Source organism: Onychomys torridus, chromosome 5, assembly GCF_903995425.1.
Source record: "Onychomys torridus chromosome 5, mOncTor1.1, whole genome shotgun sequence".
Classification (NCBI taxonomy): Eukaryota; Metazoa; Chordata; class Mammalia; order Rodentia; family Cricetidae; genus Onychomys; species Onychomys torridus.
Genome location: NC_050447.1, coordinates 15,935,471 through 15,962,970, shown reverse-complemented (window position 1 = coordinate 15,962,970; position 27,500 = coordinate 15,935,471). Strand labels below are relative to the sequence as shown.

At 51.0% G+C, this 27,500-nt stretch overlaps 1 protein-coding gene across 3 annotated transcripts in view; it reads right to left on the bottom strand.

Moving 5' to 3' along the window:
* Nkd1 (NKD inhibitor of WNT signaling pathway 1) overlaps window positions 1-27,500 on the bottom strand; it is a 70,121-nt gene that overhangs the window by 13,892 nt on the left and 28,729 nt on the right. Inside the window, exons 1-2 of one of the 3 annotated variants that reach the window (XM_036188580.1) lie at window positions 10,936-11,028; window positions 5,154-5,220 (exon numbers count right to left, since the gene is read on the bottom strand). The exons of 1 other annotated variant lie outside the window; for it this stretch is intronic. In XM_036188580.1, coding sequence (XP_036044473.1) covers window positions 5,154-5,220; window positions 10,936-10,938 — 70 coding nt within the window. In that variant the 5' untranslated portion in view covers window positions 10,939-11,028. Of the gene's footprint in view, window positions 1-5,153; window positions 5,221-10,935; window positions 11,029-27,500 lie in introns of those variants that run through there. One more of the 3 variants, XM_036188579.1, reaches the window with a different exon arrangement.

Here is a 27,500-nt window from a genome sequence, read left to right as displayed (position 1 = left end):
TCAAAGACAGCCTCTTTCCCTCTCCCCTCCCCCAGTTTAAAAAAGGGAAGGAGGAGGAGGAAGAGAAAGGGAAGAGACTTGGGAACCAGGGGAAGGTGGCAGCTGTGATTAGGGCCTGGACTCCTTAACCTTCCCCAGGGCCAATAGGAGGCATCTCTGGGATCACATGCTGGGAGAGTTCCCCATCACTTTCTGGGGACTGTTTACCCTGGCAAACAGCAGTGACCCAGAGAGCAGCCTGGCACAGCCCACCCAGCCTGAGTGCTGACAGCTGGCGCCACCCAAGCAGCGGGAGGAGAAGAGGGCTAGGAAACCAAGCGGACCCTCCTTGTGCAGCAGCTCTCTCCTAAGCTGCACAGGGCATGCTCACCTAGGGCTCTTGCACTGTGGCTGGGGTCATCTGGGGTCATCTAGGGTTGCTGGGAGACAGGCTTGAAAAGCAGGCTCTGCACTGCTCAATTCCAGAAGTGTCATTAACATGACACCAGAGATGTGCATAAGTGTACTACTTCCAGCTTGTCTCAAGCAAGACAGGCAGGTGTGGAAGGAGGAGCGCTGAGTGCTGTCTCTTAATTGGTACAAAGGCATCTGAGCTGGCAGGGCGTGGTCTGCTTCCATTCAATCTGGCAATTCATTCTATACAGTCCCATATGGGGCCCTCTGATGACCTCACAGCAGGCGCTGAGTCTACAGACAGAACTCTGTCTTCCTGGAGGCTGGTCCCTGGTAGCTGCCACCCTGTACTGCCCACAGGATGTGATGCATCTATGTACCCATGCAGAGTAGGAGTTTTCATAGGCATGAGCCCAGCTGTGCCATGTCCTACACACAGGCATAGGTAAGCCAGGACAGACAGATGCTGTCAATCCTGGCTTGAGCAACATGGAGGTTTAGTATGAGGAAATGGTTGAAAAATGGGGAAAAATCCAAACTCAGGAGACAGCAGCCAGTGTCAGCTTATTTTAACACAGTTCACAAAAGCCTAGTTAACAGCAAGCTTGGATAAAAGTGACAAATTGGAAACCAGGCTATGACCACAGCAGTAAAGACCCAACCTCAGTAAGGGAAGAGTAGCAATAACATGGAGAGTGTGGCACACGTCTCTCCATCTGGCTGGCCAACAAATTTTCAAGCAGACACAATAGAAGACCGAGGCTGGGGCTTCTGTGCTGAAGTTTGGACACGCGCCCTCACATGTGATCCCCTGCAATTGTCCACACAAAGATATCTGTGACAAATATTCTGGTCTAAGGGTGGCTTGCCAAGGATGTTTCTGGGCCTCCAAACCTCCAGCAGCAGCTGTCAGGGGGAATGCAGATGGATTTTAATATTAGCCTATGCCAAAAATAATTAGGAGGGTAAATCTGTGGCCGTGAGGAGAAAGATCGTGTGTGCATTCCAGACCAAATGGTTTCTTGGATGACTGGCACAGGCCTCATGAGAGAAAAGGCTCTGGAGATGCACAGGTGTGCCAGCCAGGCACAGGTCAGGTTGGCAGGTACACATGTTGTTCATTAAGTCCTTACTAACATAATGTAGGGGTGTCACCATTTGGATTTCACAACATTGAGACTGAAGCTTAAAAAGCAAAACTGAAAGCTGGGCAAGGTGGCACATGCCTGTCTTAGGAGGCTACGGCAGGACGGTGAGCTTGAGCCACCTACCCTACACCGTCAGGCTACTGTACCAGGACTCTGTATTTTAAAAAAGGAAAGTGAAGGGGAAGGGCAAGGGGAAGGGGAAGGGGAAGGGGAAGGGAAAGGGGAGGGAGGGAGAGAGGGGAAGGGAAAGGGAAAGGGGAAGGGAGGGAGGGAGGGAGGGAGGGAGGGAGGGAGGAAGGAAGGAAGGAAGGAAGGAAGGAAGGAAGGAAGGAAGGAAGGAAGGAAGGAAGGAAAAAAAGAGTGTATTCTTAACGGTCTCTCCCTACCCCCGCCATGGTTCTAGAGTCAAATCTCACAAAGCTGGAGCTTCCCTGGTTAAGAAAATGAGAGCAGAATTTCTGCAAAGCGTCCCGTGACTCAGCAGCCATGTCGTGCCCGAGACAGCACTGCACATTCCACATTCACAGGGTGGAGAGCTCAGAGCTGGAGTTTTGTGTCATTGCTCAAATTTGGATGGGAGGGGAGTTGAGCCAAGTGAACTGACAGGACAATTTAGGAACTGGGGGAAAGAAGCCAGGGGGTGTCACTAACTACCCTTTCATGGAGAGATGTTCCTGATGCTCCCCTCAAAACCCATCTTGGACTTTTGAGGGACAGAGGACAGAAGGAGGAGAGGGTGTGTGTGTGTGTGTGTGTGTGTGTGTGTGTGTGTGTGTGTGTGTGTGTGTCTGTGTCTGTGTCTGTGTCTCTGTGTGTGTGTGTCTGTGTGTGTAATGCATATGCTCATACTAGGTCCAGCTTTTAGCTTTTTATGTCTTAGCTTTTTAGGCAATCCTATGCCTGGAATTTTCAATTTCAAAAGCTTCAAGTTCAAGCAAGCTTGGTTGAGCTTCCCAAAGAGCCCAGAGTTCTGGATTGAGGAGCTTCCCTGTGAGGCTCTGCTTTTCAGGGAACCACTACCACTTCCCAGGCAACAGTAATCTGCCCAGCAGAGCCCCCAAGCACTCCCTGGCTTCCCTCCAAATGTGCATACTCCCCTCCCACACGCCACCACTGGGCCCAGATCCCAGCACCGGTTCTGCTTTAGAGACACTTGTGACTGAGAGGAAAGGAGACAACTTTCTGCAAATACTGTCCTGTCTTCATCCTTGGAGGTCTGAATAGAGCTGGGGGGAGGGGGGGACGACGACGACGACATTGTGAGTGTACCCTGGACAAAGAGAGTGGTATGAGCCTGCTATGGTCATCCATTCTGCCTGTCATCCCTCTCCCTTGTGAAAGCCCAGGAAGGAGCTTAGCTTTCAGACCTGGCCTCCACAGACACAGCTAAACCTCCCTGGCATGGCAGAGGCAGAGTCTCCACTGTCCATGCTGCACTTTCATGGAGAGCAGATAGGACGACATCAGGTCAAGTTCACTCAGTGGAAATGCCTTAGAGATGCTGGGGACGGGAGTGTGGAGACTGCTGAGCCTACAGGAAGTCAAGGCAGGGAGGGCCAGCGTGGCTGCCTGCTGCTCCCAGAGGCCTCCTGGGATGTCAGGCACTGCCAGCCAGCCTGTAGCTGGACCTGCCCTGGAGTGCTGAGTGGAACTGCCTGTGGCCACTTCTTGAGAAGCACTTACCTTACCTTCTAGTTCACTGTCCTTTAACTCCAGTCCCCAACAGCCAGGTGGCTTGACCACCTCAGCACCTCCACTTGGATGGCCAGCAGGGTTTTCAACTTGGCATCCCTAACCAAGTGCCCTGCACCCAGTTTTTCTCCCTGTCACCCAGGCTTCTCTAGGGTTTCGTTTGTTTGTTTGTTTGAGACAGTTTCTCTGTGTAGTTTTGGTGCCTTTCCTGGAACTCACTCTGTAGCCCAGGCTGGCCTCGAACTCACAGAGATCCACCTGCCTCTGCCTCCCAAGTGCTGGGACTAAAGGTGTGCACCACTACTGCCTGGTCCAGACTTCTCTTTGTCCTTACCCAGACACCAAGCTCCTGTGGGTTCTGTTTTGGGGGCCTGGAGGGGAGCTGACCCAAGGAGAGGGGTCACAGACTTCAGTAGCCTCAGCAGCCTCATAGGTTGTAAAGAACCAATGGACTGCCAGGTTCTGCAAAACTAGTTTTCTACAGCAGATGTCAAGTGGGCACTGGGGTTGGTAGAAATGCTGCTTGGAGCCCTGAGATGGAAGTAAGTCAAGAGGCTGGGTTGGGTAGGGCCAGCTTCAAATGAGAGGCAACAAGGAGACCTGGGGATAGGAGACATACATAAATCAGGGGGAGCCCATGATGGATAGAACACCCTTGGATGTATCATGGGCCTGCCTACCAAGACAGTACTGACTTGCACTTAGGGCACAAGCCTGAAAGGCCATGTAATTGCTGGGAGTGAGTGAGGGGATGCCCTCCCGTCCCTGGCTGCTGCTGGATCCTCAGAAGAAGGGTCCTTCTCCTTTCCACACCCTGCCACACAAGCCTGCAGTCAGTTTGGAACCTCTGATGTTTACTTTGTTCTTTCCCAAGTTCAAAAGGAGCTCACAGCCCTGCACACCAAGCCAGCCTTAATCTCCTGCTTCGCTCCCAGCTGGCCAGTTAAGGCGGCTAAGACTCGGGATTAGGGGCAGCTTTACAGAACAACCCAGGAGCCAAAGCCCTCCTCTCCTGGGATGGCCAGAGACTCCTTTTCATCTTCACGCCTCACATGGCCCTTTTTCTCCCTTAAACAGCTCTCTAGCAGCCAAGAGGCAATGAGTTTGGCCAACGGAAAGACAAAGACGACATTCAGGAACAGTTTTCTCCCTTAGCCAGGAGCATAGAGGGATACCACAGCCCCAGATCCAGCAGGTGTATGGCTGTGTGGCCAGGACTCAGGGGCATCTGCTCTTGCCAGCCTGCCATGCCCAGCCATATCCCTGCCCTAGTGTGGGTGAGCTTGGGCTACTACACTAGGAGTAGCAGGAGAGCCCCAAGTGGACAATGGGTCCAAGATTCTTCTAGGGCCTTAAAGAATAGATAGGGCCCTTGCTTTCCTGGGCTGCTCAACACTGGCCAGACTCTCCTCCTGTAAAGCCTGCCACAGTCATGGGAAGTCAGCTGAGCCATGTGGGCGCCCGCACAGCAAAAGGCACTGGCTCCCACTCTTACAGACAGTGACACAGGCATTGCCAGAGACAAACCAGCAGGCTAGAAGCTGGTCCATGCCACTGTCACTAGCTCTACAGCATGGCACTTCGGCTGCAGAAAGGAGGGGTCTTGCATGACAGATCAAAAGCAGAGAGGCCAGAGGCAGGCTGTACCAGCATGTTTATGCTAGGGCACTGCATAGATGGACTTGGGGGAAAAAGCGATCATGTTCAGAATCCAGCCAGACACTCATTCACGATCACTGATCCCATCATAGGAGGGTAGCCCTGTGATGGCCTGCCTGAAATCTGGTAGCTCCTGAGCACAGGGTGTAGGTGTAACCCTGAGTACTGTGAAGGGCGTCACGTCTCCATCTACCCCTTCTGGGCTCTGTGGGCCTTTTACCAACCCCAGTGCCATACACAGAGCTACTAAGACCCACATACCTTCTAGCTGGAAGTCATCCTCGTCCTCCTCACCAAGCGCCTCTCTGGAAGTGTCACCCACAAGCTCCTGGGGAAGACAGGGCAATGGGTCACAAGACAATAGGACCCCTCAGGAACCCACCTGGCTAGACGGACAGGTGACAATGAGCACAAAGTACCAAGCTGACAGGATGGGCCTAGTCATGGGCTTCTTGACCAAGTGCAAGTGACTTCTCAGTGCACAGCACCCTGGGAAAAACTTCCCAAGATCCACTAGGACCCACATCTCCTAGAGACCAAGTCCACTCCCCCACTGCAATGCCAGGTAAGATCCCTTACCCCTCCTGTCCAGCCAACTTCACAGCCACAGACTCATAAGGCACCAAGGAAAGACCTCAGTCTAGATTCTTCCTTCAAACCAAGTGGGGCCCTCTATGCTCTCTTCTCTGGTAAATCCCTATTGCCCTCAAGACCAAATGTAGCAGCAACACATTGGCTAACACCCTGGGCCTGTATGCTCTGACTCCAGTGATCCTCGCTGGAGCCTCCACGTCTTGCCCATGGCCCATTTTCCCACTAGCCTGGTCTAGGCACATGCCTGATCTGTCCCCTCCATGAGCTGATGCTGTTTAGAACCAACATGGCAGGGGTCCTTCCTTAGCAGCCTTGTCAAGCTGCCATATTGACAACAGGAATTTTGCTGTCCTCCAGGCTAGGGAAAGCCTGAGATGTCAAGAGACTAAAGCCCCAACTGTCTGACTCACTCCAGCAGACTAGAGATACAGAAAGACTAGACTGTATCTTGCAAAATGGCTTCTCTATTTATTGGTACTCAGATAGGAATTGTGAAACCTAAGATTATTTAGATAAAGCTAAACAAGACCTCTTAATGTAAGACTTCTCAGGGCCTTCACTATAGTGAGCAACATGTGAATCTCTGTTGATATATATTGCAGTGTGGGGCGCACATCCCAAGGACCCAGTTTGGAAAACACTTTCTTGGAGAAGAGGAAGTCAGGGAGGGGTATGCCATAATGGTTGGTCTGATGATGCTTCTAAATCTCAGCAAACGGTAAGCACTAAAAAGCCCAAACACACCAGCTGCAACCAATGCCTCTCTGTGACCACAAAAACCTTTGCCTTGGCAAAATTTTCACAGAATATAAACCACCCAAACTCGGCACTTCAGATGCTTAAAGAATATCCAGGATGCCCTTGGCCTGCAGAGCAAAGGATGCTGCACACAGTGGGTGGCTCACTAGTTAAAGCCACAGGGTGGTTTCTAATCTCAACTTTTGTTTTAGAGACAAACAGTCCTCTGTTTGCCTCCAGCCTAGACCATTCTAGGCACCCTTCTTCAAGGTGGTTGAAACATGACTGTTTCTGCTCCGATGTCCCATTTACTTCAAACCCTGGTGACTTTTTCACTCCCGACTTGCCAATTATCATAATCACTGAACATTTCCCAGGCTTGTAACTTGGCTGTTTGTGTTAACAGCACCAGAGTTGACAGGGAATCTGGAGACAGCAACAAGAAAGATACACACAGAGGTGGCATCATCAGATGGCAGGCACACCCCAGCAGCCAATTAAAGCCCAACTTTCATGCCACAAAGAATGCTGCCATCTCTTCGGCCCTGAAAGGCTAGCAGGCAGTGTTTGCGACAGGAGCAGCAGCAGGCTGTAAGGGACAAAGGCCCTTCATGCTGGGTCTTCTAGGAGACAGTGGGCTCAGCACTGACCTCAGTAGCCCTGACAGCACCACAGCAAGGATGCTGGCCATGATGAGCCTTTGAGGTCCTGTGGCTTTCCACTGGTATTACTGCCATATCACCCCAACAGGGCGGCCAAGGGAGCCATCTACTGATGCTGCACACTCGCCATCATTGCTGGGAATGACAGATCTAGCACACCCGCAGAGGACTGAGCTCACATGAAGTATATGCTCTGTAACATACTGCAGCGCTCCCTGGGCCACTCCAGGGTCTCGGACCAAAGTGTTTGTGGTCTCTAGACCCAGGGAAATGTGGTGTGTGAGCCAAACCTGGGTCATGCCCTGGCTTCTGGGCTCTCCTGGCATTTGGACTCTGGTGGACTTATCTGTACAGTGGCCCCAGTATGAGCCACACTATGGGAAGAGAGCTAACACTTACCATACACTCCCTGCACAGCAAGCAGTGCTGATATGTGTTAAAGAGCCTCCTCTGGCCATCACACCAGTCCTGCTCTGTCCACCTCTCAAGAAATGAGAGCGTTCTCAGAGCACTTGTGCAGCATGTCCAGCATGTGCAAGGCCTGCGGGTCCCACTCACGGCATTGCAAAAAGGGAGGGGATTGGAAAGGAGGGAGAAAGGAAGGGAGTGGAACCCTCTCTACTATACATTTGAGGCCAGCCTGGGCTACACCTTACCTCAAACAAACAAACAATGCATGGAATGGGGCCCAGCCATCAGCTCTGGCGGCTCTGAGGCTAAGCACTCCCAATCTATCCAGTGGGACTCAGAGCAGTACAGCTAGCCCCTCCTCTGTGGTGTGGGCTTGGTCCTGGCTCCAGCCTTGCCACAAGCCCATTCCACACAGCCACAGACCTATAGCAACCTCCTACAGGAAGGCAGGTGCTGTTGGAACTGCACACTCAGACCTCGTAGCTGTCATGAGCCCCACGGGGCCTACAGCAGAGGACCCAGAAATGAGATCAGGCAGTCACGGGTGGTGCAAACACAGCACACTGACAAGCTACGTCTAGAAGGTGCAGCTCTACCTCCCATGTGCCTTGGTTCCCCCTCCACAGATAGGGCCACAGCACACTATTTCAGGGTGACTGAGAAGCAAGGGGGTGCTCCACCTCCATGCTGGAAGATCAACCAGCAGTTACTGCTCATCGATTCCTTTGTATTCAACATCAAACACTATCAGTACATGCCAGAAGTGCTGGAACTGACCAGCCTTAGCTATCCTCCAGTGGCAATCACTGTGGGGTATGCTGCTATTATACCCACTCTATAGATGAGAAAACCAAGGCAGAGCATTACTGTGACTTTGCCAATGCTATAGTTCTTACACACAAGAGAGCCCGACCCTTAACACTACACTTTCTTGTAAGAGGCCTGAGTCTGGAACTTAGACAGAGGATTATCTCATTCCCAGGCCCCAGGGCCTAGGCCCCATCTCCTCTGGCTTCTAGGACTGTGGGCCTCAGACTTACTCCAGGTTCTGACTAAGGCAAGAGGCCTGACTTGGTATTCTGTCAGGCCACGTGGCCTACATGTGCCTCTGAAGTCCCGGTGCTGTCCCTCTGCTGCCCTGGAGCCCAGCCTCCACCCCTCACTGGGCCCCAGGAAGAGCAACTTCTCCGGTCACTGGTGTGCAGTCGGCCCAGCCCTGAGCTAAGAGGCACAGGCATACTGCCTTATAAGGCCTCCGGGACGGAAAACCACATCAAAGTGGGGCCTTGGGGAGTGTTGGCGCAGGCTAGGGATTTTCCTCTTTGTCGTTGGGACCTCATACTCCTGAACTCAGTCTCCCCCACGCAAGGCCCCAGCAGGTCTCTGTCAATCTTTCTGTTCTCTAAGAGGTAACAGATGTGGGTGCCACACATTTTCCAAGCAAACTCTTGGTGCCCACGGAACACAGTACCATGCAGACTCAGGAATGCACAGAACTGAGACATTCTGGGAAGAGGGGGCACAGCCCAGGCCACCCCCAGAACCCTCAGAATCATGCAGCCTATCCTAGTTAGCCCCTGAGATGAATGCATAGCAAACTCTTCCTTCCATGAACTCTGCAGACGCAGCCCAGCCTCACTAGCAGCACGCTCCATCTTCTGTCGCCAGAGGCAGGACAGGGCCGGTCCAGGCTCCAGTGCCCAGGTGGGCCCAGCTCGGGCTCCAGCCCCTCTCCATAGCTGAGTGACAATGAAAGTGTCACTAAACTTGTCCACCCCCATTTGCCTCCTCTGTACAATGGAGATGTTTTTATGTCAGAGGAGCCAAGGAAAAGGTGGGATCAAAATGTCCAGGTGGCCTCTGTTACAAAGTCAGGAGCCCAAATGTCAGCCCCTCCCGTTCTTCTGCCATAGCCTCCTCTCGTGCTCTTCAAATGTCCTCATGGTCCATCCTGATAATTAACCACCTAGTTCCCAGCAGCTCCGCCCCCTCTGAGAGCCCATTTAAGTTCACTGACATCTAGGGCTAAGAGATCTCCCCAAAGCCACCAAAAGATACTGTGTGGTTCTTCACTGTGGGGTGGTGGACTCCTCTGCCTGCCACAGAGCATGTCCCAAGGGAGGAGCGAGGGAACACATGCAGAGGATATGATGCCACCACTGTGCACCTAGGAAACAGTGACTGTATAAGGGACCATGAGGCATACAAGAGGCCAGAGAGTGTATGGAATGGATGCCCTGGTCACCCACTGGGAAGGGAAAGAGACACAATCTCAGTCAGAAACCAGCCTTCTCAGAATCCTTCTAGTGCTCAGAGATGGGGACAGTGGTTCCCTGGGTTCCATAGGGGCTGATTCCAAAGACGTCCAAATCCTAGGACTCCGGGGGCTCTTAGATAAAACAGCACAGTATCTGCAGAGCCTAGATACCTCCCTCGAAGTCTCTAAGCCATCTCTGGATGACGCTTAGTTCTGACAAGTGCAGCTGTGTAAGCAGCTGTCACACTGCCCTGTTTAGAGAATGACAGCCAAGAAAATAGTCTGTACTTGTTCAATACAAAGGTTGTTTTTTCCATGTGTATCTTCCACGGGATGACTGGGTGGGTGTGGAACCCACAGACACAGAGGGCCAGCTGCACGCACATCCACGTGCCACCCGGGTAATGAAATCCTGACCTAGCAAGACTGCAGATGATTACCCACTTCACAGAAGAGTGACCTGGAGTCCAGTCAGATGGAGAGAAGGGTCCAGGAGACCATGGAGAAAGGCAGTAGAGAAGGCTGGGGTCCTCTAGGCCCAGGAGGCTACGGTTTCCTAGTTTCAGGACGTCTGGGGTGCCCAACCACCACCACCACCAGCAGCTGATTGCTTTTCTGTGGTACATCCAGGGAATAAGAGATGGGGAACCAAGGCTTCTCACCACCTGGGCGTCTCTCGCAGTGTCTAGCACACACCATGAACCTGGACCTCCGCCCTCTCAGCTCCTCAGGCTTCTCTAGCCTGAGAGTCCATTCTACTCATGGGCACCACAGGCTGTAGGTGCTGGAAACACCCAGGCCAACAATGAGCAACATGCAGGTCCGGAATACAACGCAGTCGCCATCCAAGGGCTAAGAAGATGGACAAGGCTCCCAGAAGCACTGGTTCCCATGACAGGGAGTTGGGGCACCCCCTCCCCAGGGGCAAGAAGAACACAAACTCATTCTGCCCCCAGAAGAGTATCAGAACAAAGATCTCAGCAGGCTGCTCCCAAAGATGGGCAGTTTCTCTCCTCAAGTATACAAGACCGTAAGGTAGAGCCCTCAACTCCTCTACCAGTCTGCCAGCCTCAGGTCACCAGCAATGGATCCTGGGTCTCTCAGGAGAAGGTAAAGACACCTGTCTCTCTGGCTGCATCTTGCCTCAGCTCCAGCTCCTGAAGTTCACTGCTTCAGCCCAAATGCAAGTTAGGGAGCAGAGCTGGTGAATAAAAGGCTATGGGCCACCATCTCTGAAAGCAGGCTCCACACAATGGGGCCTAGCTGATTTTGTCCTGGAATAGTACCCGACACATTCATTAAGTGTGTGTCCAACCTTTGAACATTTTGACACAGTACTAACGAAAATCTTGCAAAAACTAGGTGTTCTAGGTAAGTTTACCATTTTGTGTTAAGTTGCATTCATAGATTCCTGGGGCGCCTGCGACTTGTGGGCCATGGGTTGGACACATCGGTTAGGTGCTGGACAAACGTGATAAATGTCTTCTGGATGGATTTTGGCACAGGAACACTGCCCTACCTATCCTGCAGTCATTGCAACCTGGGAGGGATATAATTGCCATCACATTAACCTCTTCCCTTGCAACAGCAACTCAGGTTAAACTTGTCTCTTGCTATACAGTCTTGACTCTTATAGACCCAGGACCAAGCCACAGCCTACTACAACTGGGATCTGAGAGTCTTGCCCTGTCCAGGAGCAGTGGGAGGCTTGCCTGTGCCACCCTTGCCCATGGCCCTTCATTTCCCCAGCTGGCCCCACCGCGATGCTCAGAGGAGGGAGGTAGCTCTCAGGAGGCACTGGCAGGTCTGGCCTTCTGCCTCGGCTCACAAGGAACAGCCTTCGTGGCTCCAAAGACACGGAGCAGTGATTAAAATTCCTTGCATTGCTCCTATTTTTATCTGCCGAGGATGTAATCAGAGTGCTCCTTGCGGCGCCCCCAGCTGGCCCCCCACAGCTAAGCATGCAGCCTGGATGCCTAGTCTGCTGCTAGGGAGATGGACATCAGACATCTGGAAGGACCCCACAGGACACAAATGATCCCCAGAGATGGCCTTGCACATTTCTGGCATCAGCCAGCCACAGATCAACAAAGTATACTGCCCAGACTGTCACTCGGCAGGCTGTGGACATCTGTGTGGCAATAACACCACAACTTCTTCAAGACAGTTCCTACCTAAGCTACTTAATATTTCTCTCCTCCTCCCCCTAGCCACTGGAGCACTGGAGTACTGAGGGATAGAACCCAGGATTTCTACCAAGCACTCTACCACCGAGCTCCCCAGCCTTCTTTTTATATTTATATATATATTTTTTTTTATTTTGAGACAGAGTCTCAATTGCCAGGCTAGCCTTAAAACTTGTGATCCCTGCCTTGGCTACTGAGTAGCTGGGATTACAGGTGTGCAGCTGGCTAATATTCAACTTCTCTAAGTATGCTAAATATCCTCATTCTCTCCCCCATCTCCTCTCCAGTCAATGAGATCGGTGAAAGACAGGATATGAGTCCTCATTTGAGGCTTCTGAGGGATGTTTCACATTAAACAGATACAGTCATTAAAATGCCAGATGTCCATTCCTTACCATCTCAAGACCCACCCCACAGAAAAATGATGCCCAGGCTTTGAGAATGGTAAAAAGCACCATGGTGCAGCCCTGCCCTGTGGCAAGGCTCGCTCTAAACTGGGGGGGCAGGGGGGGCACAGAGCAAGGCAAACATCAGGGACTCCCAGGCTCTTCCCACAGGATAGCAGCTACACTTAGAATGTGATTTCTATGGATGGAGAAAAGAAGGCTGAAGGGAAAATAAGCCCAAACCAACAGAATGTGGTATGCTTTCTTGTGCTGAATCTCAGAGTTTGAAGCGGGAGTTCTGGGGCAGTACAGACTGTCCAGAACAGCCAGGGAATGGGCCTAGCCAAAGTTCAGATACACCTCAACAGTAGAGCCCAGGAGCTCACTGGGGGATGGGGGTACTAGGGCCATAAAGACCAAGGACACAGTGATCACAGTAACTAACGTACATTGAGTGTAATAGCTGTTCAGTGCTATCCTCCGTCCGGTACCACTCTAACTAAACCTTCCACAGCGCAGGGTCTGGGGCCTGCTGCTGTCCCAACAGGAGCCCTGAAGATACAGGTTCTGTCTGCTCATCAGTGTCCCCAACTGCTGTAACAGGGAAATGAGTTGTGAATAAAGCAGTGAGCTCACATCTGGAGCAGGAACTGTCACCCTCAGTTCCCTGGCTGAGGCCTTCACTATCACCCCACTGCCCTCTCCTCTCTGAGGTCTTTAGGGATCAGACATCTATGCTGCCCCCAAAGGCACATGGTCAGGCTGTTGCCTTCCCTACCCCCATGTTCCACGAACACTGCCAGGCCGCTGCCTGTCACACTGCTCACCTGCCCAGCCGCGGCCTACTGCTGCATAGCTGAGATCTGATGACAGGGGTGAGCAAGTACACTTGAGCACATCTGACCTGCCTGCAGCTGTGGCGTGGGCTGTGGTGACTCCAGTCTACTGCCAGGCTATATAGCCCATGCACCTCATGGAGCAGGGCGGCTGTGAGCCAGGCCACTCACGGCAGGCAGCACTGTCATCTGTGGACACAGCAGCAGTCCCTCTGCAGCCACCAAGCTACCTGGCTGAGGGGAAGGATGTGTGTTCTGGCCTAGCCCAACAGGCAGTCAGGAGCTGGGAAAAGAGGGGTCAGAAGTGAGTTTCCTCACTCAGCCTCAGAAGTGAGGTACTGGGCTTCTAGCTTTGTTAAACAAATGCACATATGAGCAAGAATTTTTCTTTCTGTCCTCACCATGCAGGAACATCTGGAGAGGGCAGGCAAACAAATGTCTTGGCCAGACTCTGGGATACTCTTGTCTGGACACACACACACACACACACACACACACACACACACACACACACGTGCGCGCGGGGTAGGGTGGGGAGGGTAGTGCTCTATCTAGCCCTAAAGGACACAGACACAGACAGACAGAGAGACACACAGACAGACAGACAGACAGACACACACACACACACACACACACACACACACACACGTGCGCGCGGGGTAGGGTGGGGAGGGTAGTGCTCTATCTAGCCCTAAAGGACACAGACACAGACAGACAGAGAGACACACACACACACAGACAGACAGACACACACACACACACACACACACACACACACACACACACACACACACACACACGGGGAGGTGGTGCTCTATCTAGCCCTAAAGGACACAGACACAGACAGACAGACAGACAGACAGACAGACAGACAGACACACACACACACACACACACACACACACACACACACACACACGGGGAGGGTGGTGCTCTATCTAGACCTAAAGGGCTCTGGGTAAAGCACCTGCAGAGGTCACCTCCCGCTGGCCCTGCTCCTAGCACCCCTAGGCCTCCCTTCCCAGCTGCCCCCATCCTGTTCTACAACCCAGCATTGAAGGCTTGTCAGCCAGGGCATGGAGGCAGAAGCAGGCAGATCTCTATGAGTTCGATGCCAGCCTGGTCTACAGAGTGAGCTCCAGGACAGCCAGGGCTGTGTAGAGAGACCCTGTCTCAAAAAAAAAAAAAAAAAAAAAGGAGGAAGAAGAAGAAGGAAAGCTTCTTGTTGCTCTCCCACAGATCAATGAGTCCAGCTCATCATGCTGTCAGACCCAGAGCCCTCTGCCCTTCATAAGGGTAGTCTCACACCTCCCTGCACTAGTGGGGGCATTTACCACACTGCCCCACCCACCCTCTATTTGGGCAGAATCAAGTTTCAGCCTGGGGACTGATCTGAACCCCAGAGCCTATGCTACCTGATGCACAGGTGCACGAGGCTCACACAGGCAAACATGTGAGACTGGCTGCCAGGGGGCCCGCGTGACCAGTCTGGAGCCCTTCCTGCTATGGGATGAGTGGGCAGCACAGCCACTGCCTGTGGGACCCAGCAGACAGGAGCGCCTGGTGCCTCCTGCAGCTGTCTCCCCGTCTGTACTGGAAAACTGTGACTGCTCCCACCCACTCTCTGATCATGCACTGCCTTTACACTAAAATGCTGATTGTTGTCAACACTAAAACAAAGATGTAGCTTCTGTCAGACTCACCTGAAGCCCATGCATCCCACACCAACCCACAGCTTCTCCAAGCCCATCTCCCTTGGGTCTTCCCTGGCTTCAAATATAGCAGTCTCCACTGCTGCCCAGGCCAGCCCACGGGAGTGAGCTGATGCTTCTCCTGCAATGCTTCCTTCCTTCCATCCCCATGTCCTGTTGGCTCCACCCTCGAGCCACAGGCTGGCACCGCACACTCTCACCTCTTCACGTCCCCATATGTCCCGGCACTGACACAGGGACACCAGTGATTATTCCCTGCGCTCTGCTCCCCACCACTGCTTCACCAGCCCCACTCACTGCACATCATCCACTGCTTCTTGACCTCTGTCTGCTGCAGTCCTGTTCGACACCCTCCCTGCTAGTGTGGTGTTTAGCACACGGCCTACTCAGGCCTCTGTACCTACAGCATCCTCTGCCTGGCCTGCTTGCTCTCTAGGAAGCCCCGCTCTCCTTCAGGGTTTCACTATGAAGTCTATTTTAAAATGCAGCCCCTCCCATGACATGTACTCACTCCCTGCCTCAGTCTTCTCTGGGGCTCACCACCCTCTGTAATACTATACCAGGCCTCACAGGAGGCATGCAGCAGGCACATGCTGAGCAACCAACGCAGCTCTCTATTTACAGACTGAGAAAACATTCCCTGCATTTTCTCCCAAGAAAAAAAAAGCAGTGGCCCATGAGCCCTGAGAATGTGATTGCCTCTGCTAAAATTATCCACATGTTCCCATACATCAAGGTTACAGAGATGGCACCAAAAATGTCCTCTAAGGCTCTGCCAGCTGGCATGCAGGTCACCTGATGCAGCTCAGTAGTTCCTCAACTTAGCCACAGCCAGGACCAGGTTCTGCGTGCATCCAGTTCAGCCCCAGACAACAGAAAGACCACATAAAGAATCCAGGTGTCCCCGTGTGGAACGTCTCACACCTTTACTAATATCTGCATTAGGACCTTGAGAGCCTTTCTTGGCACATGGGCTCCCAGAGGTCTCCCAGCGACCACCCATGTGACGTTTCCTTGGGACCCACCCTGGCACCTGGTCTGAAGGCTTGGAACTGGGTGGTCCTAAGAAAGGCACAGGAGGCTACAGCCCATGGTGAGTCTGGGCACACTCTGAAGAAAAGTCACAATCTAGAGGTCCTTACAGAGCCCAGAGCCTTCCCAGAAATGGCACCTTTACCTCTTCCTTCACTTGACTGTCTCGAGACATCCTTAAGAAACCAGAGACACAATCCTCAGGCTCTGCTTCTGTGGTGCCTGATGTAAGATGGGTTCCCATTGAATTATCTGTGGAGTTGGGGAGCTCCAACCCCCAAGTGGTGACCTCCCAGGCAGTGGACAGGCCCCTAGAAGCCCAGCTGCTTGGGCTCATACAAACCAGACAGAGCATGGGTCTATCTAGGCCCAGAAATCACAGCAAGGTCAGGGTCTTATACCAGGCCTGTCTCTGTTGGCAGATGGGAAGAAACATTTCCTCTCTTCTCGTCTTTAGGGAGCTCATTTAAACACAGCCAGTCCTTTCTGAGTGCGTCATTCCCAGGGCTTTTCTCTCATATCGTCCATCTGCAACTCTAGGGTGGACGTCAGGCCACTCTCTGGGGGATCTGAAGGCTAGCTTTGTCCCTCCTTTTGACTATGCATGTTGTAGCATCTGTGAGCCGGAAACTCCTGTCCAGCCCCTCGCAGTGTCTGTACCCGCCTCTCTAGTTACTGATGGCCTCCAGCCAGTGTGCTGGGCATCTCAGACATGACACATAACTACATAACTGCTTAATGTGTGGCTCTCCTGTGCAAGATTTGAACAGATTTAAGATTTTAAAAAAAAAAAAAAGTCTCTATCTGGAATTCCAATAGAATAGGGAAATCCCAGTCACCCCCACATCCACCTGGTGGTCAGGGTTGACTTCTTCCCCTAACCACGATGACAGGCACAGGATGTAGCCTAACCAATAAGAACTGTGCAGTGTCCCAAGCCAGGCCAAGGAGACCCAGTGCATTCTCAGGACATCTGTGATACTGAGCTAGGAATTTGCAACTGCTGGAAACATTTGCTTCCTTACAGGAAGATTCTAGCTGAGTAAAAAGCGAACACAGGAAATCAGGGTTCAGTGAAGCAAGAAAAAACAGGTCCCAACACCATCTGAGGCCCTAGATCAAACCATGCCTGAAGCTAGGTCCCCTTAGACATTTCAATGATGTGAACCACTAAATCTCCCTCTTCCTGTTTAAACTAATTTGAGCTTGTTTTCCATCATAGCTGCTGAGTCCTTTTATCATCAGTACATTGTCAGGCCCAGAATGTATGTCCCCGAACTCCCAAGTTTACCCTTCACTATGGGTGGCAGGAATGCCTCAGCTTTCCAGTCAGAAGGGTTCAGCTCTCATCTAGCCCTGGCCATCCTCACTCCAGTGCCTGAAGCCTCAGCCTTGGCCTTCACTGCTGTGAACACGCACACCTCCCATCATTGTCACAACAACCAGAACAAAGGGAAGATGCTTATTTTGATCCATGGCTTGTAGGTACATCCACATCATTGCCCATGGACCACATTCAGGCAAGAGTAGCCACAAATGGATCTAAAACAAAGATATAAACTCTTAAAACATTATCAATCTTTTTGCAGTTTTTCAGGGGGGAAGCATACTTGATTGACCAGTTCTTGAGCATCAACTTTGATAATGGCATCATGTAGGTAGGATATGTCTGCTAGAGAGTCCAGACTACGGTGAGGGGCCACGTCATTCTGAAGCTACTGGAAGGTGCAGCTGGCAACAGTGGGGAACGAACTACTGGCCCCATGAGGTTGTGGAGGAGGGGAGCTAAGATCCCAAGGTTCCCTCCTAGGGCATAGTTCCCAATGACCTTCAGGTTCTCAAACTCTGGGGGCCCAAGCCTTCAACACATGGGCCTTTACACCCACCCCTGCCACGGCAGGGTCCCTAATGATCACACTGCCCCAAGCAGAGCACCTCCAAGAGTAAAAGCTGTTATGCACAAAACTAGGAACACAAGAGCAACCGGCACTCAGGGTGACTGACCTAGGGCTGTGCTGCCCACCACTTTCTGCCCTTCCCTCAGCTGGCACCGCCACCTCCTTTGCCTGGCTTCACTCCCGTCACTGCCCTCTGGGCAAATGCATCCTTCCTCCTCTCGCCACCCCGAATCATTCCTGCAGACCTCCAGAGAGGCCATCCAGGAGATGTGGCGTGGACCCCCTGAGGCCCTCTGTTCTGCAGTGCCCTGTCTCCTGATGTACTCCCTCCCCACGCCTTCACACTCAGAGGCCTGGCACACCATGCACGTGTACACATATGCACACATACACACGGCAGGCAGTGGCAACATCAGCCGTTGCTTCCTTCGGGAAGACTGAATTTTCTCAGTGTATTGTGGAAACCATCCTCAGTGACCTGCTAGACAGAGGCAAAGATTGGGGACCAGGCATTGTGAGTCAGGGTAGGTGCAGTAGGGGAGGGTGGCAGAGGTAAGACACTGGCCCTCCAATAGCTTTCGCTGACCTGAGGCCAGAGACAGGCATCAGCTGGCCTCTGCCAGTCTCTAGCCCTGGCTCCTATTCAAAACACAGGCCAGCACTACTGGTGATGCCACCAGCTTTCAGCAGCTCAGTTCCCTGCAGCAGCCAAGGCACTGCTCAGAATGCAAACAAGACAGGTGCAGAGGCCACTGATAGAGACCAGCACCCCAAGCCTAGATTCCACTCCCAGGAAAGTGGTTATCCCGAGGGCCTGGTCCTTCAAATGACCACTTTGGGCTAGCCTCTAGCTGTTTCCTGGTTTGGCAGGGCTACAGCCTGAGGCCAGCTGCTTGCTCCTAGCTGAGGTCAGGTGGATATTCCTCTCTACATTGCTTTGCAGATTGAAGAGTAGAGTGGACATGGCTGAGAATCCTGCTTCCAAAATGCTTGAGGTCAGAGTTCCCCAGGCTGGCTCTGAACTCACAATTCCTCTGTCTCAGCTTTCTGGGTGGCTGGGGTGACAGGCCTTCACCTAACACTTAGATTTCTTTTCAGCAGTGAGGTCACACAGCGTGTGAGAAAAGGCTCCAACGTCATAGGCATGAATGGGATCTGTGCTGAACTCTGCCATGGATACCAGAAGCAGGCGCTATTACCTGAGAAAACCGAGACAGAGCAGCTAAGAAACCCAAGCCAGTGGTGCAGCAGTGGCAGCAGCACAGTGCTCCTCTGAGGCTGTGCTCTGGGTACCTTGGAACCTGAGCACCAGTGCAGCTAAAGCAGCGCCATGGTCCCAGACATACTGGGAAGCTGGGGTCAGCATTGGAGCAGGGCACCCTGGTGGTCTGACAACCCCTGCTATTAGCCTGCCTGTCCCAACCTGTGCTGGAGCTCAGCCTATCCACTCACAAGAATTTCTCCCCTGCAGAGGTTTCCCTTCCCAAGCAAGCAGCTGCAGGACCACTCGGGACATCAGGGTCCCCGCAGCCCAGGTGTCACAGGCTGGCTCATCCACTGACCACGCAAACAGACCATCCCTGAGACAATGTACCACCCTTCAGGACCCTGGGAATCAGTGTGCTCTGGTTTGTCACATGACTCATCCTAGGTCCTGCAGAAGGAAATAGTTCTAATTTGATTCTGTTGCTCTCATCAAACACCGTGGCCCAAAGCAAACTGGAAGGGAAGGTTTATTTGGCTTACACTTCCAGGTCACAGTCCATCACTGAGGGAAGTCAGGGCAGACACCTGCGGAAGGAGTTGGAAGCAGGAACCAGGGAGAAATGCTGCTTGCTGGCTTGCTCTCTGGCTTATGCCTAAGTGGATTTTTTTAGGCAGCCCATGACCACTTGCCCCAGGATGGTGCTACCTACAGTAGCTGCCCCTCACATTAATTAAAAACAAGGCAATTCCCCACAGACCAGCTGATGTAGGTGACTCCTCAGTTGAGGCCTCCCCCTCAGATGACTAGGCTGTATCAAGTTGACAATTAAGATTATCCTGGAAAAGTGGTAAGATGTCTCTCCCTATGGAGACTCTCAGATCCATCAAGACATGCAGACTGCAGAATAAATTTCCATAAGTGACTGCTTCCAACTCAGAAAAGAGACAAAAATTACCTTAGTATCAATAATTAGTCTCCTGAGCAATATACTCTAAGCTGTATTGAAATAAGTATAGTAAGCTCTGGGTTCAGCAAGATCCTCTATAAATAAAGAGCAATTTGGGCAAACACCTATTGTCAACTTTGGGCCTCCACATGCACATGCCAACATGTATATGCACACCTACACACACACACACACACACACACACACACACACACACACACACGTCCACCCACATGCATGTGATGATGCATATACACATTCATGAACAGACACACACACACAGTATCACAGCAATTCCATGGGAGGTGATGATTCTACTACCATGAGATTAGAGACCTCACCTGGAGAGTGATATGTTATACCAAAGAAAGACACACTGTTCTTCTCTTCAAAGTGCGAGCTGAGGCCTAGCAGTCTCCACAGGCAAGGAATCTATCAGGCCTCCACCTGACTTACCAGGTCAGAATCCCTTTTCAGGACCCTCCTGTAACTCATAAACACATTCTAACTTGAGAAGCCATGGTCTAGGGAAGAGCTGGTCTTCTTACACTTAGCAGGGCTGGGGCAGGGCCAGCCACAGGTGAGCCCAGCTCCACAGAGTAGCCTGTTAGCCTCAGCTTCTGTCCCGCCAAAGATGACTTGCACCACTGTAGGGATATGGCTGGAGTAGTGCCAGTCTGTAGGAGCCCCACCCCTGTCAAGCTGGAAGGGGCCAAAGGGTGGTTTCGAACAGGGATCTGCTCGATTGGAAATATGGACGGTTAAGGTTAAGCAAGTCTCTCCTTGATGGCAGCTGCCATCACTGTTCCTCCTCCTATAACTACCAGTTCTAAATGGAGAGGAAGCAACACTGTCAGGCCAGAATGATAGCACATGCCTGGACCCTCAGCATGGGGGGCAGGGTTCCAGGCCAGCCTGGACATGGTGAGACCCTGTCTCAAAAACAACACACACACACACACACACACACACACACACACACACACACACACACACACTCAGAAAAAGAAAACTTCCTCCAGGCCAGGCAGAGCTGCGGAGCCAAACACCCAGCATCAAGACTGGACTAAACCACAAAGCCCAGTGTCCGGGTCCAGCTGAACACAGAGCCCAGGGTGTGCGCTTGAGGGCAAGGGGCAGGCCTGGCTGTGTAAACGTTTGGCTGCTGGATTCTGGAGGCAGGGAGGCCTCCAGAGAGCCAGCTCCACAGTCTTAGAAGTCAGGCCAGCTTTCCATTCCCAGCATTCCAGCCCCAAGTCCCCGGGCAGGCCTGCTGGCCAGAGCTCTTAGTTCCTTCCAGGCCTGGATATACTTCCAAGGCAGCTTCTTCTCAGGCGGGGCCAGAATTCTTTGGCCAGCTATCTACGCTGACAGACCCCAGCTGCTGGGTACCACTCCTCTCTCTTCCCATCCTCCACACAGCTCCTGAGCAGACAACCTGAGAAGTGCCCAATATTCAGTACCAATGCCTGGACTTCAGCGATTCTTACTGGTCCTTAGTGTCACTGGTGAAATCTGACTGGTGACTGGTCTCACTGTCTACCCACTGGGACTCTCTCCAAGGCCTGAAAAGGAATCCTGTGAAGGGAGATATCTGAGTTCATCTGTGTCCTGAGGCTTTGGGGGCTCAGTACCAGCTATGCACACTCACACTGAGCCCTCAGATACTTGGGAGTGACAGGATGTGTTCGGAAGAGAAGATACTGATAGCCCATGCTGTCCATCACGGAGGACTCAGCAGAGTCACCGATAGACAGTACAGATCTTTGCTTATCCATGAAGGCCAAAAAAAAAAAAAAAGACACCAAACAGCCCCAGTGGAGATCATGTATCCATGTGCCTGTGACCTACAATGGTTTCTCTGATGGCTGGTGTTGGAATAATTGTTACCATCTGGCCAGACACTGCCGCATGCCTTATCCCTGCCTTCTTTTGAAACCCTTGCGACATCCCGGACTCTATGACTACACCAGTTTGGGGTTTTTGCTTTGTTTTAAATGTTACATGTATGGATGTTTTGCCTTGCATATATATCTGTGTGCCACATGCATGTCTGGTGTTCATGGAGACCAGAAGAGGGCATTGGATCCCCTGGAACTGGAGTTACAGATGGTTGTGAGCCGCCATGCAGGTGCTGGGAATCAAACCCTCTTCCTTTGGAAGAGCCACATGCACCTTTAAATGCAGAGCCATCACTCAGCTCTCAACCTTGTGACTACAAGTTTTATAGAGAAAAAAACTGAGCCCAGATAAACTTCCAAAGCCACATTTGGATAGTTACTAAAACAAGATTCTGCCCAACGCCAGGGCCTGGGGGCAGGTAAAAGACCTCTGACCCCAGCTGGGGTGGCTACCATGTCAGTGGCCTCATTTGTTTCCATTTCCTTTGCTGTGTCCCCACATGTGGGTCTTGAAGGCTTAGTCTCATGACTTGCCAATGGGACAGGAATAAAAGTAATACAAAACCTGATAGCTCACTTTGTCTAAGGCCCATCACTATGATGAGAGATGACCATGGAACACATGGGAAGAAGAGACGACTTGTCTAGGTCAATTCCATTCTAACTCAGCTAGCAGCCAGCCAACCTATCCACTGTCCTCAGAAGCGACATAAATCCAATCTAGTGCAACTCAGAGCATCCCAAGCATGGTCAGCCCTGCTCAGAGTGGTTCAACCCAGACCTAGCCAACCCAGCACAGATCGGTTCAACCCAGACCTAGCCAACCCAGCTCAGACCAGTTCAACTCAAACCTAACCAACCCAGCTCAGATTGGTTCAACCCAGACCTAACCAACACAGCTCAGACCAGTTCAACTCAAACCTAACCAACCCAGCTCAGATTGGTTCAGCACAGACCTAACCAACACAGCTCAGTCCAAACCAGATCAACTAGTACAGCCCTGGCTAGATCAGCCCAACCCTAATCAACCCAAATCCTTACCCAATTCAGATCAGCCTAGCTTAATTTAGACCAATCTCCATCAGTTCATCTCAGTTTAGATCAGATCTGCCCATCCAGACCAGCCCACACCAGCACAACCTAGATCAATGACACTGCCCCGACCAGTTTGTACATGTGAGGGTGAACAAGTGGTTGTTAAAACACTAAACACTGGGATAATTCATTACACAACAATTAAGAACTACACCAACCATAGTGACCATTCTCTTTTGACATAGGAGAAAACCTTGCAGTCAATCTTAGCCAAAAGCCAAGGAGCAATGGAAATCCTTTCCTAAAAGACAGAGGGCAAACAGTCACTATAGAATGAGCGCCCCCTACTTGAAATGAGTGGACCCAGCATGTTGGAGACTTTTTTATTCTTATTTTTAACATGTGTGCACGCGCGCGCACACACACACACACACACACACACACACACACACACACACACACACACACGGGTGGCCAAAGAAGCCAGAAGAGGATTCCCTGGAGCTGGAGCCACAGTGGTTTAAGAGGCTCAGTGTGGGTGCTGGGAACCCAAATCCAGAAGAATGGCAACAAGCAGCTGGGCAACTTAACCGCTGGGCATCTCTCCAGCTCAGAGACTTTCTTTTAAAACATCTTTTATTTCTTTATTTTGGAATATTTACATCCATGTAGGTAGATATTCTGGGAAGGAGGCCCACATCTAAACACAAAGCTCACTTGTCTCATACATGCTCTATACATGGTCTAAAGGGAATATAATTCAATATTGTTAGTGTAGCCATGTTTTAAGTACACCTGCCTACACAGTGTGAAATTTTCCATTGTGGCGTCGTGTTGGTGCTCGAAAAGTTTCAGGAATGAGGAGAAAGTTTGGTTTTTAAATTACTTGTCCCACAAATATGAAAGCCAAGTTCAACCTCTAAAACCCACACTAAATAAGAAAAGCCAGGAATGGTGGTTCACATCTGCAATCCCAGTTTGGGGGAGGGAGAGACAGGCAGAGGCCCTGAAGCTTACTGCTGGCTTACTTGGCCAGCTTCAGACCAAGGAAACATTCTGTTTAAAAATAAGTAGATAGATAGATAGATAGATAGATAGATAGATAGATAGATAGATGATAGATAGATAGATAGATAGATATAGATGATAGATAGATAGATAGATATAGATGATAGATAGATAGATAGATAGATAGATAGATATAGATAGATAGTAGATAGATAGATAGAGATAGATAGATATAGATAGATAGATGATAGATAGATATAGATGATAGATAGATAGATAGATATAGATGATAGATAGATAGATATAGATAGATATAGATAGATAGATATAGATAGATAGATAGATGATAGATAGATAGATAGATAGATAGATAGATAGGAAGGAAATATATAAATAAACAAATGAACCTGGACTTGAGGTTAATCTCTGGCCTACTCTCTTTCTCCCCCAACCTCTGTCTCCCTGCACCCAATCCACAGAAACACACACACACACACACACACACACACACACACACACACACACACACTTTTAGATTTTGAAGCATTTTTATTTTGAAGCAATTTAAATTTCAGATCTTCAGATTACAGATGCTGGAGTCATTTCCTACTTGAAAGATAAGCTCATTAAATCACAGGGGGCTGTGCATCCTGGCTATAGATAAACCATGAGAAAGGGCGACCTTTAACCCTGGCACACATCTCTTTGCCCATCACACATGTGTACAGCCCTAGGGACTACCTTTGCCCTCTCAGTTACTCATGAGGCAATGTTGTACAGGTGACAGGGCACACTTCTTCCATGCCCTACTGACATGAAGCCACCCTCTCTTTGGATCTGTTATACAAGAGCCACTTCAAACTCAGAGGCTTACCCTGGCCCTGGAGCCATCTCTGGATGCTTCAGGTTTGGTCTCTGCTGAGGAATTCTACAGGTTACAGCTGAGTCACTGGTAGCTCAGCCTGACTGGCACCCCAAAGTGGTCCATTCTGTTCTAGCATACTACTGGGAAAGCTAAAAGGCTGAGATAGTTTGGCTTCAAATCTCTGATGCATTTAGCCTTGGAGTCCCTCCACAGGGCTTTTCTAGCAAGATGGCTCAACTTCTCACATGGACCTCCGGAGCACTAAAGAGAATGCTGCGCTGCCCAGCCTCCCCCCCCCCCCCCCACCACACCCCCTGCATCCCTTTCCACTGCCTGCTATTGGTTAAAGTAGTTCTAGGAGGCCCGGGTTCAAAGTAAGAGAGGACACTCTTCCAAAGGCAGCAAGTTCATCAACCACAACCTCTGACACAGGCATGCAGCCTAGCCCCAAGTCATTGCAGCCTGGGTCCTGAGACACAGTAGTGGGACATTTTGTCCCCTGATCTTCACCAGGCAGCAAGCTTGCATCAAGCCCACAGCATATTCAATTTAATGAGCAACTGGTCCATTTCCATCTGACCCAGGATGAAGGCAGTGGCCCCAGCCTCTCAGGATAGCTGCCAGAACCCTCCAGAATGAATATGTGCAAAGACCATTGAATAGCAGTGAACCCCATCCCCAACACACAGAGGTATCTAAAGACAATGTGCCGCTGTGCGCTTTGCCAAGACCCCAATTCAGAGATGAGTACTTTGAGGTCTGGACTGCTTGGAAACCTAAGGTAAGGCTCTCTCTCCCAGGACAAAAATGACTTGCCTACAGGCTGGGCGCTGGACACAGCTGAGAATGGCCCCACCGAGCAGCTGGAAGAGTTCACCACCAGTTAACTATAATCACCATCAAGGCATAATTAGCAGACGGCTCCAAGTGTGAGATCTGAGGCCCATCAGCTCTAATGGCTAATTAGCTGAGGCATCCTTGGGCAGGCAATGCACTCTGGCCTTCCAGAAACATATCAAGGAGCTCTGCACATCAAGGCTGGGATTCAACCATACAGCTGGGCAGGTATGCTGCTCTCTGGCATAATAACCAGGCAACCTTGCCGCCGCCACTACCACCGCCACCCTGAGCATTGGTCCTGCAGCATCTGAGTGCTGGGAAGTGAGAGGCATGCCTCCTGCCTCCTGCTCTACCCAGTCTTCTCCAAATTAATGTGATTGGGGTAAGAAGTTCACACCTATACATAATGATTCTGTCTTCCCAGGTCCCAGTTTGCCCCAACAGGCTCACAGGCACTAAGAGCTATTACATCATCATGAAGTAGAAAATGACTCACTGGATGGCTTAGTGGTTTAAGGGCACTAGGTGCTCTTGCAAAGGACCTGAGTTCAATTCCTAGCACCCACATGGAAGTTCCAGGGGAGTCAACACCTTCTTCTGACTTCCATGGGCACATGGTACACATACATACAATCAAACATTCATACACAATAAATTTTTTTAATAATAAAAAAAATGAACTCACCCGCTCTGTGTAGCCCAATAGTATCCAAAGTCACAAACTCAGAGAGCAGGTACTTGCTCCCTGACCAGCTCTCTCAATCTAATTGCTGGTGACAGAGACCCCAAAAGGCAAGAAGAACCAGAAACCTCAGTTGTAAGACGACAGAAGGCAAAGGGTCAGCAGAGGTGAATCTGGTGCAAAGCCCTCAGTGTGTCTGGGACCACAGCAGGTGCACTCCAGAGTACACGGTGTCTGCTGAGTGACGCGGTAGCCAAGGGAGAGAAGGTGGACCCTAAAGTACCACTGCAGGGGTCTCAGGCCAGACAAGCTTGGAAACAGGTCATTTAAATGAGAGCAACCCTGAGCTGAAGCAAAGCTCACATGCAAGATTCAGAACACACACTGGCACAGTAAAGGCCCTGAGAAGTCCTGCAGTAGAAAACGTCATTGATCACTGTATCTAATCTTTCTGAACTCATTTTCACCCAGAATCCGCTTTTCCCAGAATCGAATGGGGTCATGTATTTGGGAAGACTGTCTAGGAAGCAGGGCAGGTGAGGCAAGTTCCACTGGAAACCTACAGGAGCGAGGTTGCTCCAGCGTAAAGTGGGAGCTCTAATGTTTGCACAGGAAGCACATGAGAGCACTCTTCAGCTCCACAAAGAAAGACATTCTCATTTCTCTGAAAACAAAGAACCAGTATGGATCATCACTATTTAAAAAAAAAAAAAAAAAATGAGGAAGGAAAATAAAGAAAGCGAATAGTGAGAAACAAGCAATAGTGTTACTGGGTACCATGGGCTCTGGGGACATGAGCTGTCCACATGGGCTCTGGAGACATGGGCTGTCGACATGGGCTTGCCTGTCCACATGGGCTTGCCTGTCCACATGGGCTTGCCTGTCCACATGGGCTTGCCTGTCCACATGGGCTCTGGGGACACAGGGCTGTCCACATGGCCTCTGGGGACACAAGGCTGTCCACATGGCCTCTGGGGACACAGGCCTGTCCAGAGGCATAGCTTCCCTGAGCTCCAGTTAACTCTAACCAGGCTAAGGAATTAAAGTGTGTGGTGCAAACTCAGGAGGCTGAAGTAGAAGAGTCATTAATTCAAGGCCAACCTGGGCTACATGGTGGACACTTAAGGCTGGGGATACAGCTCAGTGAGAGAACACTTGCCGAGCATGCACAGGCTCTGTGTTCTGTCCAAGCATGGCGGCATAAAGGAGAGGAAAGAGAAGCTGTTGAGTTGTTAAGACCAGAGGCACAAGCCTTCCCATTTTTATAGGAAAATCCAAAATCCAGACTTCTAAGTGAAACTCCACATTTTAAAATGTGCGTCAGGGGGCTGGAGAGGTGGCTCAGTGGCTAAGAGCATTTTTGCTCTTGCAGAGGACCAGATTATGATTGGTCGCATACAACCATCCATAAC